At 39.6% G+C, this 16,680-nt stretch overlaps 1 protein-coding gene across 3 annotated transcripts in view; it reads left to right on the top strand.

The window, feature by feature from the left end:
* AR (androgen receptor) overlaps positions 1-16,680 on the top strand; it is a 180,029-nt gene that overhangs the window by 145,882 nt on the left and 17,467 nt on the right. For 2 of the 3 annotated variants that reach the window (XM_045473122.1, XM_045473120.1), the window contains exon 3: positions 598-714. The exons of the other annotated variant lie outside the window; for it this stretch is intronic. In XM_045473122.1, the coding sequence (XP_045329078.1) occupies positions 598-714 (117 nt within the window). The remainder of the gene's footprint in view (positions 1-597; positions 715-16,680) is intronic. 3 annotated transcript variants of the gene reach the window in all.

A 16,680-nucleotide genomic window follows, 5' to 3' on the forward strand; every position in this document is an offset into this window, starting at 1 on the left:
CACTTCACAGGCATTGAGTTTTATCTCTGTTTCGTTTTTATAACTTGCAGGATTGAGGATATGATAGCTAGCAATTTAAAAACAAGTAGAAATATCATGGAGTTCTTTCTCATAGAAGTTTTACCTGTTTTTTTTTATTATGAAAAAATAAGCATTCTGTTAGCTTGAGTATGATCCTTTGCATGAATACAGGGGTCAGGAGGAAGAAACATTGCCTAAGCCCAAGTCTCTGCTGTGCCATGCTAAAGGAGTGGTAATTTCTGCCATTGATCATTTTCCCATGGGTGTTCGTGGCTTTCAGTAAAGGTAGAATGTCTTATTTTAAAAACACGTTACGTAGTTCTTATCATGAAGGGAAGTATCAACAGGACCTCAATTGTTCATATTGATTAAAAACTCCTATGAAAACCAAACAATATAGCATAGAATTAAACTAGCCTGTGTAATTCTGTGTGATCAAATTCTTTAGGGCCATTCTCTGTCCACTTCTCTTATCTGGCAGGGTTACCTTTATGTCTTTTCTGCCTAGAAATACCAAAGGAGAGAGACTCTGGAAATGCATTAATAGGGTGTCTACTCTTCTGTTTGTTCTCCTAGGGAAACAGAAGTACCTGTGTGCCAGCAGAAATGATTGCACCATCGATAAATTCCGAAGGAAAAATTGTCCATCTTGTCGCCTACGGAAATGCTATGAGGCAGGAATGACTCTGGGAGGTATGATACTTTTCTACCTTTGTCTTTCTCCCTTTCCTTCCCTCATTCTCTTGTTCTTGCTTTGAACCAGATTTTTCTCTTTGGTGCTTCCTAGGTGGCCAGCCATACTCTAGATACAGGCTGACCCCTTCATATCCAATGTGGCTATCAGCCAGCTGGTGCCTTTCTTTATCCTTAATGATGTCACACCCCACTCTAGGGCTTAGCATAGGAGCAGAAGATGTGAAGCAGGGATCAAGTCCCATCAGGGGACGAGTGAGTGTGGAGTCAGAAGACACAGTGATACTGGCCTTATGTTATTGAATGATGGCTAGGATGAGAGAATTATGGAATTGAGAATAGTCACAGGTGCAGGATGACCTAGGCACAGGCTGGCCCTGAACAACCAGGAATATCCTCAACTAACTACTCCTATATTGTAGGGCTGGCCATCTGGAATGAGAAGCTGCTTCTCTTTGGAGCCTATGACTAGACTGCCAAGCAGAGCCAGTTTTCTATCCCATGTGTCCCAGGGTTGAGCAGGCCTTTTAATCATTTCCTTTTCTTTGCAAATCTATTGATAATTTCCAAAATAATTTCTTCAATAGCACTGTAGCTTTACAGAAGGAAGATGCAGCTTTTTCAAGGGCAGCTCTTCATCATAAGACTCTCTGTCCCCTAGTCTGTGTCTACTGTGAACACTGTCACCATTCCAGAAAGTCTTGGCTTACACTTATATTTCCCCCTCCAAATTCATCATTTCTTCATGTATATACCCACACAGTGGCATGGTACTCTCTGCTGCCTGATGCTTCCAAAATGAAGCACCTTTCATGAGAAAAGCAAGCTCATTAGTCTACTTTGATTTGGAAATGGGACTTGAAGAAAAGCAAGCTCATTTCTGAATGCCTGAAACTGTAGCCTCCTACCTGATTACTCATTATCAGCTTGGAAAACCCAAGATCCTAGAATCCTGCCATTTCCCCTCCCCCTCTCAAAGCTAATTTAGTGCACTTGTCCATCACTGGCTTTCTGTGAGGTGCTCAATACTTCTATCCATGTACATTTTTATATAAACCAACTTGTTCTCTATGTGTGGGTCTTCATGTTGATAGCTGTATCCTCCCCTCCTTTACAGGCCAATAATAGTCTTTACACAGACCAAAGTCCTACAAATAACTCAGGTTCCATTTGAAATAGTTGTAACAGAACCATCTCAAATAGTGGCTTGTGCTCCCAGACATGGCAAGCAGATGCTCTGTGAGTAATCTTCCAGGCAGCCACATCAAATGAGACTCAAATATCTGAGAAAGACCAACCTTGTTCTTGTTTGCTTATTATACTCCAGAGAAATCCTACAATTGTGTCTATGGTGGGGAAGAAGAGGCAGGACTGGGGTGGAGAAATGCAGAAGGAAAGCCAGGAAAGATGACAAAGGAATAAGAGGGATATAAATAAAGGGAATAAAAGGGATAAGAGGAATTTTTCTTCATATGAATGTTACAACCCCTAATGCAGTCATCTCTCAGTATTTAGCCCTCTGTCCATTGTGTGTAAGAGATAGGGGCTCCCAGGTAGAGAACCTCTTGTTTTTCAATCTGATAATATGAATTGCAAGCCTGCTTTGATGCAGGTGAAGTTAATGATAACAAAAGTTCTCATACAATTTGTGTCCAAATCTTAAAATTAGTTTCATGCTTCAGCCAACATCCTCCATTATAAATCAGTCTGTGACATGATTATAGTGAACCCTTTTTGAAAATGAGTCTGTGCATCTGATAAACTCCTATATTTAAAGTGTACAATTTGAGAAGTTTGACATATCTGTACACCTTCCAACCAAGATAATTAACATATCTATCACCCTCCAAAATGGTTTTACGCCTCTTTGTAACTCCTTTCTCTCTGTTCCTTCCCTGCTTCCCAACCCCACCTCTAGACAACTGATCTGATTTCTGTCACTGGAGTTCTGTTTGTTTTTTTTTCTACAATTTTATATAAATACAAACACACAGTATGACCTCTGCTGTCTAGTTTATTTAATCAGCATAACTATTTTGAGATAAATTCACATTGTTGTATGTATCAATAATTTATTCCTTGATACTGCTGAGTAGTATATCCATAGTATGGATATACTGTAAATTATTCGTTCACATATTGATGGATATGTTACTTGTTTCCATTGTTTTTCTCCCCATTACAAGTAAAAATGCTATGGACATACATGTACAAAAAAAGAAAAAGAAAAGGAGTTTTTGTATACCAGATAATTTCACTTCTCCATATATCAGTCAGTCATAAATCTGTAAAGTTCATGGAGAGAGTGGTACAGTAAGTTTTCAAATTGATTTATTGGATAGTGTGCTCAAATTTGTATGGGCTTGGTCAGTACAATGAAAAGAAGATGAGAGGTACTGTGAATGACTTTCATTTCAGTTCAATTTCTATGATATTTAGAAGCACCATACTAAGCAACAGAGTGCAGGCTGGCAAACTTGAAGAAATGTCTACAAGATACAAGGATTCTTGATATTGTGTAAATGGTCTTACCTTTGGAGTCAGGCAGAACTAAATTAAAGGCCCAGCTCCATTATTTACGGTGCTTCCTTTAGGCCTCAGTTTCTTCATCTGTAATTTAGAGATATCACTCACAGAGTCATGATGAATATGAACATCTTTGGTAAATGACAACATGCTAGACAAATGTGAGGGCTTACTATGATAGTGAGGTCACTAGTAATTTAGATGGTAAGCTGTTTAAAGCAATTACCAGTTGGCTTTTACCCTGAATTACTTGTCATGCCCTATAATATGTAACAATTACAACAGGCAGAACATCACCAGAAATCACTTCTTATCACCTCAAACTAAAAGTACCATCAAAATCCTGTTTGGAAGCCAATCCTAGTAATTAAGGAATCATATATTCAAATACCATGCCAGTAACATCCCAAGTGTTTACCCACTTAAACACCATTGTTTGAAAAACAAACCTTTCCATTTTGCTAAAGTTATTTCCATGTTCCCTGATTCTCTGCTGCAAACCCTTCTCAAGTTTATGGTTAACTTGCAAATTCAGTGTACAGTACATCTTTACTCAAAACAATGGAAAAACTATAGAAAGCATAAATGCAGAATGGCTCTTTAAATACTTTAGCAATAGACTTCCCTTCTCATAAGATTTGGTTTTGGCATAGACATTCTTATCACATTGAAGGAAAATTCATATAACTTTGTTTTATTCTTCCCATCAGTAAACTCAAAATGGTAGCCAGAAATGGGAACTAGGAGTATGGCCTTGGGCAGTCCCTTCTCCCCTCTGAGACTCAATTTTCCTATCATAAAATTGAGATAATGAGATTTACCAAAGACCTGTATGGCACTACCATTTTGTGATTCTATGTCTAAAGTCATAGAGAAAGCTTATTAGCCTTTTTGTGGATTATGTATCCATTGCCCTTAGAAGTATAGATAGTCTAAACTTGAGTATTTTGACTTGAATAGTAATTTTAGCTACCTCAGATTACACCTAAGTAAGGTATATTATGTGTCCAAAAATATACTGGATGTACAGATTATTGAAGGAGTGGAGGGCAGAAGGGTTATCCTTGTATCTTAGAGAAGCTGGCACACTACAGCTGATGCTTGCTTGGTCTTGAGACCTCAAGATCTCTAACTGACTTTCTCTTAGTGTTCATCAACTGTTTGGTGATGGGATCTCCATAACTCAGAGATACTTAAAGCACATAGCTTTTTCCTTTTTGCTTCTAGGCCTATCTACATGTTCACTGCTCCTTTTTTTTTTTTTTTAGGAGCTCTTGGTATTTCTTGGTGTTTCCAGGGGTGGTTGGATTCTCAGGGTGGATCTCTTAAAGACTGCTTTCAGGCTATTAACTAACTGCCCATTAACAACTAAAATAGGCCTTTCTTTGAAACTGGTTCATTTATTGCTGCTTTTGGAAAAGTGCACATTGCTAACTGCTTCAAGAATCTAAACCTCTTGCCTAGTTTTAGCCTAAGAAAATATTTATAAATATAACTTTCCAGAAAAGGACCTTCTCTCCGATGAATTAGCTGTGGGTTTTTCACAGCCCATAATCAGAGTAAGTGCACAGCCATCTCTCACTTTTGTCTACACTTCCCAAGGATATACTTAGAGTTTCCAAGGTGTAATGAGAAAGAAATAATTGCCCTGACTTGCCATCTTATCTCCTAACCCTCCCCTCCTCACTGAAACCTCCTATTCCTCCCCAAACATTTTTCTTTTTGCATTTTGCAACTCTTGAGTCCTCAGTTTTTAATAAATGACATTGGCACCTGCTTACTCCCTCTTTTCCTGGACCATGGAAGATGGTGAGCCTTTCAGGAATATCATGTAGCAGCCAAACCCAGAAGAGGAAAATAAACCTGGAACATGTGAGAATCTAAAGTGTTCAACATTTTCTTCAGAGGTTACTTTAGTATATTTGAGAAGTCTCTTTCCTACTAGAAGACTGAACTTTACATCTGAGACTCAAAACTGTTAGCATTTCTGCAGGTTTTAAACAACCTCCAGGATTCTCTAGTTGAGAAAATGGCTCAGGGAGCCCATGGCTATGATCTGATGTCATCATGTACACTATGAACATCTTTGTGGTTTCCAGTGTTGAAGACAGTCTTGATGACAGCTCTTTTGTCATTCTCTATGCTCAAGAGCAGCCCTGAATTGCTGCTTCTGGATTGCTGTTTCTGAATTGCTGCTTCTGGATTGCTGATTCTGCTTCTGGATGCAAGAGAGTGATTCCAGTGATGAAACACTATTCATGGCATGGGTCTTTGGAAGACAAGTTTCACAGCATTTATTCATCCATCTATTTATCTGTTCATCCTTCCAAATAGCCAACTAGCTAGTCCTTTCATCTTTCCATCAATTCACTCATCTATCCATTTGGAAAATATTTTTTAAGATTATTTATTTATTGTTGAGAGAGAGAGAAAGAGTGAGAGTGACCATGTGCATGAGCATGCATGAGTGGGGGAGAGGGACAGAGAGAGGGAGAGAGAGAGAATTCCAAGCAGGTTCCTCACAGTGCAGAGCCAGACATGGGGCTTGAGCTCATGAACCAAGAGATCATTACCTGAGCCAAAATCAAGAGTCAGATGCTTAACCGACTGTGCCACCCAGGTGCCCCCATTTGGCAAATACTTATTGAGTGCCCACTCTGTGCCAGACACTATGGTAGATATTTTGAGGAGCAAATCTCTGACCTCAAAAATTTAAACAAAGGGAGACAGACAGTGATAATACATCCTAAAGGATAAGAAGAAATTACTAGGAAGAAGTTGGATGAGACAGAAGGGAAGGGGAATTCAAGGCAAAGGACACAGTTTGAATAAATGCACAGAGACATAAGAAAAGCACATTGAGAGTTTGAGGAATAGTAAGTAGTTTAAAATGGCCAGATCTGGGGAAATGGGGATGGTAAGCTAAAACCACATTGAAAATGGACTCCATTATTATGCTAAAAGATTTGGAGTTTAGGAAGCTGAAGATCTATGACATGGGATAGGCCTATTCATGTATCATTTTGTGTGTCTGTATGGGTATTTTTTTTCCTTCCAAGATTTTATTTAAATTGAAGTTAGTTAACATAGTGTAGTATTGGTTTCAGGAGTAGAATTTAGTGATTCATCACTTACATATAACACCCAGTGCTCATCCCAACACGTGCCCTCCTTAATGCCCATCACCCATTTAACCCCTCCCCCACCCACCTCCCCTCCAGCAACCCTCAGTTTGTTTTCTGTAGTTAGGATTCTCTTATGGTTTGCCTCCTTCTCTGTTTTTAATTTATTTTATTTTTCCTTCCCTTCCCCTATGTTCATCTGCTTTGTTTCTTAAATTCCACATATGAGTGAAATCATATGGCATTTGTCTTTCTCTGACTGACTTTGTATGTTTGCTTTTTAAAGACAATTAGTGGATTGCAAGTGTGGTATATAGGTCATGACTTAAACTTTATAGAAATACACAATAGACCAGGTAGAGAAAGAAAAAAAAAGTCTAGCAGCAAATTTTGCTAAACAGCTAGGATTGCAGCCTTGGTTCCTGGGTTAGTTGCCTCCATTTGGTTTGATACCTGCAAGTACTGACCACGTACATAAGTCCTTCCCTTATGCAAACTTCTTGCCTTGGTCTAGGCAAGTGTTTCCTGGCATGGGTTCTGAGAAAACTAGTTCAATGACATGGTCCATGAAAAATGATTTTTAAGGTCAAATAATTTATACAAACCTACATATTATGGTCCTGCTCAGGAAAATTTATAGTATATTTTAGCATAACACAGACCTTGGCAAGTACTGCAATAAAGTAACCTGAGGAGCTTGGTAACTCAGGATTCCTAGTTTAATTCAACCACAGAAACACTTTTTTTTTTTCATATAACACCTGTTAATATCCTACAAAACCACTGTTTAATGTAATACACTTTGGAAAACTTGGGTATAGATAAATAATTTATCCTGTAGTCAGACAACACCCTTAGCCCAAGTCTTCTATTTTGTAGATGTGTATGCCATTGTTCACCAGGAGAATCAATCAAGAATGGCTTCATGACCAAGAGTAGACCATCCTCACCACATCTCAAGAGTATGTACCAGAGGCCACTAAAACCACTAAAGTAAACCATGTTGGGTCTGAAATATTCTTTTCATGCATAAAGCATTATTATACATAAAGCATACATTATTATACATTATTATACATATACATACATACAGCATTATTGTCGAATTCATCTAATGGCCACAAGTACAGCTTCCTGATTCAAGAAACATGCTAGACCAGTTATTTCTGAGAAATATAATTACTTCCAACATCATACAGAATAATCACTAAATATTTTGGATATCCAAATATTCTTCCCTAAAAAGATTACTAATCCTTTTGTGCACTTTTTAACCAACCTTTCAACATCTATCCAGAACCTCATTGAGGTGCTACCATATAACCTTTTTGCTAAAGTAAGAAGCCTATAAATCACAGATTTGTAGAATTTGGGTCCCACTTCCCACCCAGTGATTGAATGCCCTCTACCTCTTGTTCATCAGGCAGCAGAGTATCATAAAAAATCAATAATTTGTAACTCAGTTACTGGGATTTTCTCCCTTCTCCTTTGACTCTAATTAAAGCCCTAAAAATCTTCAGCTTGGAGATGCAAGTGGTAAGTCTCAATGCTACTCCTACACACGATTCTCAGATACCTGAGTGCTCCTACAGATCTGCATAACTGAGGAGCAGAATTGCCCCATGAACTTTGATATCAGTGTGCACATGTGACTCAGCACTTACAACCTCTGTTTTTCTTTCTTTTATGTTTTTGGATTTAAGAAGTCCTGTGGTATAGTGGAAATAGTGTAATGCACTCAGTACAGACAGGCCTCATTTCTAGTCCTGGCTCTTCCACCTACTATCTTAATGACCTTTGGCAAATCATTAGATATCTGAGCCTAAGTTCCCCAGCTATAGTATGGGAATAATACAATCTTCCTTACATAAATGTTGTAAGTTTATAAAGAAACATTGTAGGCACACAACATATATCACTGTACCTTCCACCCCTATTTTGGATGATAATTGGCCTGTGTGCTCCCAGTCACCACTGGGGCCTACTCTTTACTATTAGAATGTAGCCTTTGGTACTGGTTCCTTGGTTCTCTGGTCTCTGTATTACCTTTGAATCAACTCTTGAAATCTGTTCTTCATGGTCTAGATTGCCATCCTCTGGTTGATTACATAAATACTTGGTGACACATTGGAGGGAAAATGTTATACTTCTCTCTAATTATAGCTCTCAGGCAAACTTGTATGTGGAGAAACCAGAAACTGTATCTCATAATTCCTTCCAACTGAATTATCTGGGACAGCACATACATGTTGTAGTCTGTCATGGTGAATAATTTTTTTCTAGTCATCAAAATTGATGATTACCCATATCTGGTACTTCAATGAGTATCTTATTTGTAAATTTTCCATTTAAAATCCCTGAGTTTTTAAAGTGTAGTAGGAGCAGAAAGATTTTATTATTGTTTACTTTTGCTGTAAGTGCTCTAAAATCCATCAGTTGCTCTTGAGAGAGTAAAATGATGTCATAAGAATTATTTTCTGAAGGCAGTAGGCAGAAAGCTAAGAGTACACAGCACACAATAGGTCATATATACAAAGGCAAGTATTTTCTAAATAAAACAATTCAGAAAAAAATTATTTGAAATAAAATAACTGCTTGTTTGAAAACATTTTACTTTTGATTTAAAAAGATAGCCAACTTCTCAGTTGGTTGAGCATCTGACTTCGGCTCAGATCATGATCTCACAGTTTGTGACTTTGAGCCCTGCGTTGGGCTCTCTGTTGTCAGAACAGAGCCTGCTTCAGATCCTCTGTCACCCTCTCTCTCTCTCTGCCCCTCCCCAGCTCATGCTTTTTCTCCCTCTCTCTTTTCCTCTCTCAAAAATAAACATTAAAAAATTTTAAAAGATAGCCACCTGTTTTCACAAATTGTATAATGTGGTCCGTAAGATCACAAAAGCATTTAAGATATTTTCTTATTGAACCAAACTTATACATAGGCAATTTACTTGAGCAAGATGCTTTTTTAGAGAATTTTGCACATCCTTTGGGATCATGTTTATATGATGTAGAACTAAGGGAAAAAAAGTACACAGCCACTCCGAAATCAGTAGAGCCTTCAGATTGTCTATTATTGATAATATTGCCATGACAACAGGTATCTAGGAAGTAAACCAGAAACAGCATCACTACCCTGGATCACACGTTTTCTAGAATCAGGTTCCATTTTCCTCAGTCTAGTTAATCCTGGCTGCCCTTTTTAGATCTTTTAAGAAATGTGTTTCTTTCCCCTGCTTAAAACCCCATTGGACCAATGGTTCTGTGGCAGAAGTGAAAATTGACATTTCAGCCTTCTAGCAGTCAGCAATCTAAAAAACGTAAGCACAAATCCTGAGGAAATCACCTGCAGAAAATTTGGACGGGCATTTGGAGCTAAGAAGAAAATCTGGATCTTGACCAAGATAAAAGGTCACCCCAGGCTTGCACGGGGTGGTGTGTCATGCTGGCCACGATGAAACTAAAAGAGACTGAAGACTCTCCCCAGGGTGCAAAATGAGGCATGAAAGCTTTGATTAGTGAGCTGTTAGGCACAGAGACAATAATTTCGAAGCATTCCCATCTCCAGACTGAATAATAATGCTTTTAATATTATGGGATTGTTTGCTGCTGCAAGAAATTCAGAAGACCAAATAGGGAGTCTTTGTTGGGCTCTGAGTAGCTGTAATGAGGCTGTTAAATTCTACCTCCCTTCTCTTCCTCCATATCCTCCACCCTCACCAACTGACTCTTGCCCACTGTGTACAAAGAAGCACACACAAACATATATATATATGTACACACACTTTAGTATATTTGTCAATAAAGCATAAAAGAGAGGGGGGAAAACAACTTTAAGTAGGAATTTTCCATTTTTTCTATCTTGCCTATCTTACAGGTAGGTAGGAAAAGAAAAAAAAAACCCAATCTAAAATTGCAGCCACCCCCTCTCTAAAAATTTTGCATGCTGCCTCTTACATCAGAGGACCTCACTCAAGCATCTGGTTATGGGGACTGCTAGGTGCAAGCCCATCCTTTAAGTTGCTACATTCAACGGTGTCTCTATTTCATATTAGAAAAATTCCCGGTTGGCAATTGCAAGTGTCTCAGAACAACCAGACACTGAAGAAAGGCTGACCAACTTCATTCAGAATGAGGGCTCTAGAAGGTTCTAATGGATACCTTGGAAGTACCTGGAATCTGAAGCTTAGGGCCTCTTACCCTTGCTCCTCAAAACAGACTCCACCATTGGGGCTAGGGGCTACTCTCTTGGTTAATGACTCCCTTCAACGGAACTCATCATTTCCCTACTTCACAGGGATGTTGTGAGGACTAGCTCTAGAAGTAATATCAATTATCTTTCATGTAGTAGTATCATGATTGTTGATTTCTATAATATGACTTGGCATTAGCATAGTGCTTTTTAGTTATTTTGGCTTATATGTGATGGCACTCAGGTGCATGGATGCTGTGAAGCTCTGGCTTGGTTGCTCACTTTCCACAGTGTGCTGCCAGGAAGAAGCTTTGCTGATGGGACTCAAGGTGCTTCCTAGCTGAGGCTCCTATGGCCATTTTTACTTGGTCATTATTCAGCTCATGAGTTTCCCCTTACTTCCATTCTGCTGGACCACTGCCAAGGACTTAGCTTTTAACCTCAGTCTCTATCACTGAGATGAAGGCAGAAGCTGATCCATATAAGTTCAGTAAACAAGGACCAGATTTCTGCTTCTCCTGAAGGAGCAGCTCTAAGAAGCCAGCTGGCCCCTCTCTCCAAACAGACCAGGAGACTAGAGTCAGTTATTTTCTCCTTATTCCCAAAGTCAAGGCGATTCTGTTTTCAGAAGCACATATTCTTAATCCTTTCATAAAGAGGGAGGAAGGCAAAATCTAAAAACTGGTGTCTACTTCTCTTATTTCCTATTGAAGTTATGATGAAGGAGGAAAGTGGATCAGACTGTACTTTTACTTCTAGCCTTAGTACCCCATAATCCCCCACTACTCATTCACATCATTCACTTGCCTCTCCATCAGGTGTGAGTTCTTATTCTTCTCTCAAGCCAGCCTCCAACTTTGCATTATTCTAAGTGGAGAGACACTTAGAGTTTGTAATATCTTGATATTATCTGTCTCTGCCCCCAAAGACTCCCTATTGAAACCAGTTTCCTTCTTGTGGATGTGGAGTCTGTGAGACCAAGGGCAGACAAATATGAGAGTCAGAACTCTTTCTTCCTTGCCTGGGGCCTGCATTTCCCACTCTCCTCCTTTTCCAGTCTCTCTCCACCTCACTTTCTCTCTCTCTCTCTCTCTCTCTCTCTCTCTCTCTCTCTCTCTCCCCTCGCTCCCTCCCCTGAGTCAGCAACATTCTGGAAAAAAGCCAAGGAAAGACTTCTGGAGGGAGGGGAGTTTGCCACTCCTTGGACAGAATTTGAATCTCTAAGCCAACAAGAGGTTCCCTAATGTGGATTGAAAGACTAATGTAGTTTATTTTTAACTGCTTTCTGTTTGTTTGAACGTTGCATATTTTTGCTAGCAAATTTCCTTAATAAAGCCATTAATACAGCAATGGTATTTTCTTATTTACAACAGACTGACAGAATTAATGCTGTTAACTTTGAGCCTTTTTTTTTACTTTTCTCTCTCTCTTTTTTTTCTCTCCTTTGCTTTCCAGGTCATGCTGACCTGTTCAGCTTGGGCTGTTTCACATTTGTTTTTAATGTCAGTTTAAATGTAATTGTAAAAGCATGTATGCTCTAAATTCATGTAGTTACTTTTTCCAGTGGAAAAGCCTGGTATGTGAAAGCATTTCCAGGCTTTGCAATTTCACATGAGCAGATTTTTGATAATGACTTTGTGCCCCTCACCCAGGATAGCATCTGGAAAGTGACCCCCTTTATTCTGGCTCACTAGTCAGAGAGAGACTTGGGAATAGTTTCTGCCAGATCATGTGCTTTGGCAAGGATATGCAGCATTGCATATCATTCTATTATTAATTACGTTTACTCCTCCATGAACTAAAAACCATTAGACTAAATAATCCAACATAAACCTTGAAAGATAAAATTTGATATTCTTTTTGCAAGCTATTTCTCTGACTCAAAATTGGGACTTGGAGGAGAATGGAGGCATGGGGGATAGGGCCAAGGAGGCTTCTTGCCTTAGAAAATTTGGTCTGCAATTATTAGTGTACACTTATAGTTGGATGCACCCCTTACTAATCTTTCATTCCATGCCTGCCAAGGACTGGCTCTGTTCCCTGTCTCTTGTCCCTGTCCTACTTATTCCCCACTCACCACTCATCTCCCAACTGCCTCTTCTCCCTATTCACATGCTATTCAGCCTAATAAAATGGAAAGTGTACCACCCTAGAAGTCTGGGTACCTGAGTCTTTAGTGATCTGCTACTATCTAGCTGTGTGACCTGGGGCAAAACTTGGCCTTCATTCTTCTCATATTTTAAATAGGGATAGGTTTGGATGGGAGAGGAAGGGATAGACAAGATCTGGGGCCTTCAAACATTTTCTTGGCAATGAAACCTTTTCTTCAAACAAAATCTGACGAAGAGTCCCAAATGTAGTTACAAACTAAAGCACTGCTATTCTGGTTTGAAAGAAGGAAGCATGTGTTCAGACCCACTTTGCCTCTTCTCAGAGTCAAGGGATATGTTCAAGGTCATACATCCCATTAGACTCTGAATACCACCACAATAATAAAAAAAACCCTTTATTGTAAATAACATTTTAGAACTTTGATATCATCATTGCATTGTGCCTCCTTAAGGTGAATGCATTTTTTTCATCATGTTTCAGTCTTGAAGCAGTCCTTCTGGTGGTGTAGAATCATCCCTCTACTCACAGGCACCACCACAGTGTTTGTATATTCTTAATTAAAAACCTTATTGGGGCGCCTGGGTGGCGCAGTCGGTTAAGCGTCCGACTTCAGCCAGGTCACGATCTCGCGGTCCGTGAGTTCGAGCCCCGCGTCAGGCTCTGGGCTGATGGCTCAGAGCCTGGAGCCTGTTTCCGATTCTGTGTCTCCCTCTCTCTCTGCCCCTCCCCCATTCATGCTCTGTCTCTCTCTGTCCCAAAAATAAATAAACGTTGAAAAAAAAAAACCAGGAAAAAACATTCCAGAAATACTTATTAAAAAAAAAACCTTATTAATTAGGTATTAATACTCCACCTTACAGATGAGGAAATTGAAGTACAGAAAGGTTAGGTCTTTTCCAAAGTCACACAGCTAGTAAGCAGTACAGCCAGGCTTACAATGGGTAGTATGGCTCCAAATTCTTTGCTCATAACTATTGCTTTTTATACATATATGAGAAAACTAAGTACAAAAGAAGGAAAAAGATGTCCCCAAGGTCATACAGTGAGATCCCCTGACTACAGTCCCAGTTGATGAAAAGATGGCTGGCATGATTTAAGTCAGAGGCCACAAACTGGCTTTCCCCAGGCCAATATTCACTTACAAAATTGTGTTTGCCAAGCACAGTCTTTGTTTAGAAAATTAACATAGATTGCCCCTAGGCAGGGCATCAATTACTTTTCACTGTCCCCAGCCCTGTTTATGTTCACTAGACTATTTTCCTCATTAACATATCTGCCTGACTAGTGAAGATATTTGAGATCATGACCCCTGTATTTAAGCACTGTAATATACAAGCACCTGCACACACACATACTCAAATACATTCATATAAGCATAGCCTAGTCTGGTTTCACAAATAATTAGCAGCCCTGCACCAAACATATCTTTATGTTTACTTAGCACTTAGAATTACACGTAAGATCTGAATTCAGTGTTATAGCCAGTTATATGCAGAAAAAACTCAATTACTTTTTTTCATCTAATAAATGTGTCATACTCTTCCCTTCTCTGCTGTATTTGGTTATCTTAATCCTTCTGTTCCTTCTTCCCCATGCCCGAGTTAGGTCACCTGCAAGCCATTCACTCCCTACTCTTTAGAAATGGATGGAGAGTGAAGGAGGGCTCACTCATTATGTGCCAAACAGTCTCTCTCATTTGGTTCTCATAAGTGTCCAAAGAATGAGGAAACTGAATCTCAGAAAATCTGAGAGAGCAAAGAGTTCAAAGTTATTAAGCTAGTAATTTACAGAGCTGGGATTTGAACTCAAAATTGTCTGACTCTGAAGCCTCTTATCTTGCCATATACCACACTCCTATAAGGAAAGTGTATTAGCTTTCTATTGCTTCATAAAAAAATCATCACAAATTTAACAACTTCAAACAGTAACTATTTATCAGTTCACAGTTCTGTAAGCCAGAAGTCTGACACCGGTTTCTCAGCTTACTGTTTCACAAATATGAAATCAAAGTATTGTCCAGCCTGCACTGTATTCTGGAACTCAGGGCTCTTGACCAAGTTCATTTGATTATGGCAAGATTCAGTTCCTTGCAGTTGTAGAATTAAGGTTCCCCTTTCCTTTCTGGCCATCATCCAGAGAGAGGCTGCTCTGAGCTCCTAGAATCTGTTCTTATTCCTTGGCATGTTGATCCCTCCACCTTAAAAGCCAGCAACAGAGACTCTTCCTTATGTTGAATCCCCCTGACTCCATGAAGAACCCAGTCTCTTTTAAGAGTTAATCTGAGTAGGTCAAGCCATCAAAGATAACCAAACTTCAAATTCAGTTCAATTTTGAGCTTAATTACATCTACCTAATCCTTTTACAACAACAAGTAGATTAGTGTTTAACTAAATAACTGGAAAAAGATGTGTATACAACCAGGTATTGAGACTGTTGGGTGCCATCTCAGAAGTCCATCTACCACAGAAAGTGATTTTTTATGCTCCAGATTTTATGGTGAGATATGAAGAAGAGAAACATCCTTGACCTTAGGGAGAGTGATTCCAGTTTTCTAAACCTTTGGGAACTTAACTTCACTTGCCTTGTCCCTGCCCATGGATAAGAAAGCCTCTATCTTGAGGTGGCAAGGAATTAGGCTGGAACAGCACCTAACGGTCACAGTGGCTATGGAAGCTACACACTAATAACATCTACCTCCCCTTGGGGATACACTGTGGAACCTGAATTGAAAAATCTTTTTCTGGTGCTATTAGAGACAGCCCTCATAGGGGTCTAATACCACCAGTATGAAAAGTGAGTGCTCCATAGGATCCAGACAGCAGGATCCAGACATCATGTCAGGTGCTCCAATCCCCTACAGAGCAAGTTGGGACAGGGAAGTGACTTGCCAGTGGCCCTTTGTTGTCACTGATCTGACCTGAGACTGAAAGACAGGGAAGAGATGCAAAACAGCAAACACCATTAAGACTATCCACCTTTACTATCCCTTTTTCCTGAATTCACCCTCAATTTAAGTAAACCAGTGGGTCTCTGCCATAATAGGAGTTGGCAGGCCTGTACCTCACATGAAAGAGTTAGATCTGACGCTGGGGCTCAGGTGCAGGAGGAAGGAGGGGTGTGGGGGTGGCCTTCATGGAAGAAAACAAGGCCTTGAGCATTGGGTAACAGCTGAGACTATCAAGCCTCATTGTCCAGCATTCCAAGTCGTCTAGCAACATGCTGGTCTCTGCTGCAGAAAGAGAACAGAGGATCCTCTGGCAGAATGAATGGAATCTGATTTCAATTACGTTCAGTACAGTCACCCTCTTCAGGCAGAGAGGCCAGAACACCTGGTGCAGCTTGGGCCAGTGTGGATGCAAGGACAGCACATTACCCAGGTCTTAGAGGCCAGTGGGAATGCAGCTTCTTTTCCTCAAGCAGATGCCATATAGATCTAAAGGAGGAGGATGTGAAAATACCAGCCAAGTTCTCATTAGCACTATGTAGAGAAGGGGAATTATTTCATGTTGATGGATTCTCCCCAAAGTATCTGCACATACTGCTCTTGCTTGTAATCAGTTTACTTAGGTCCACGAGTCATCACCCCACTGACATCTCTGGTGAGAGAGTTGAGGTGACAGAGCATACTTCACTGATTGCATCAGCACCAATTGCTTTGTCCCTGTACCTTTCAGAAAAGCTCATAGATTCATCGGTATAAAATTTATTTATATTCTTTTCTTCTTTATCAATAGCATGAATAAGGCATGATGAATGAGACAGCTGCCGCAGAAAACAGTCTAGATTCACAGCATTATTCTGCAGAACTTTCTGGGATGATGGAAATATTCTATGTCTGTATTGTTGAGCACTTGAAATGTAGCTAGTGAGAATAAGGAGTTATATTTTTAATTTTCTTTAATTCTAATTAATTTAAATGTAAATCACCACCTGTGGATAGTTACTGTGTTGGACAGTGCATATCTAGAAGAGACTCAGAGAGGCAAGAACTGTGACAAAGTAGAAACAAGTTAGTCAA

The sequence above is a fragment of the Leopardus geoffroyi genome, chromosome X (assembly GCF_018350155.1).
Source record: "Leopardus geoffroyi isolate Oge1 chromosome X, O.geoffroyi_Oge1_pat1.0, whole genome shotgun sequence".
NCBI classification, from domain to species: Eukaryota; Metazoa; Chordata; class Mammalia; order Carnivora; family Felidae; genus Leopardus; species Leopardus geoffroyi.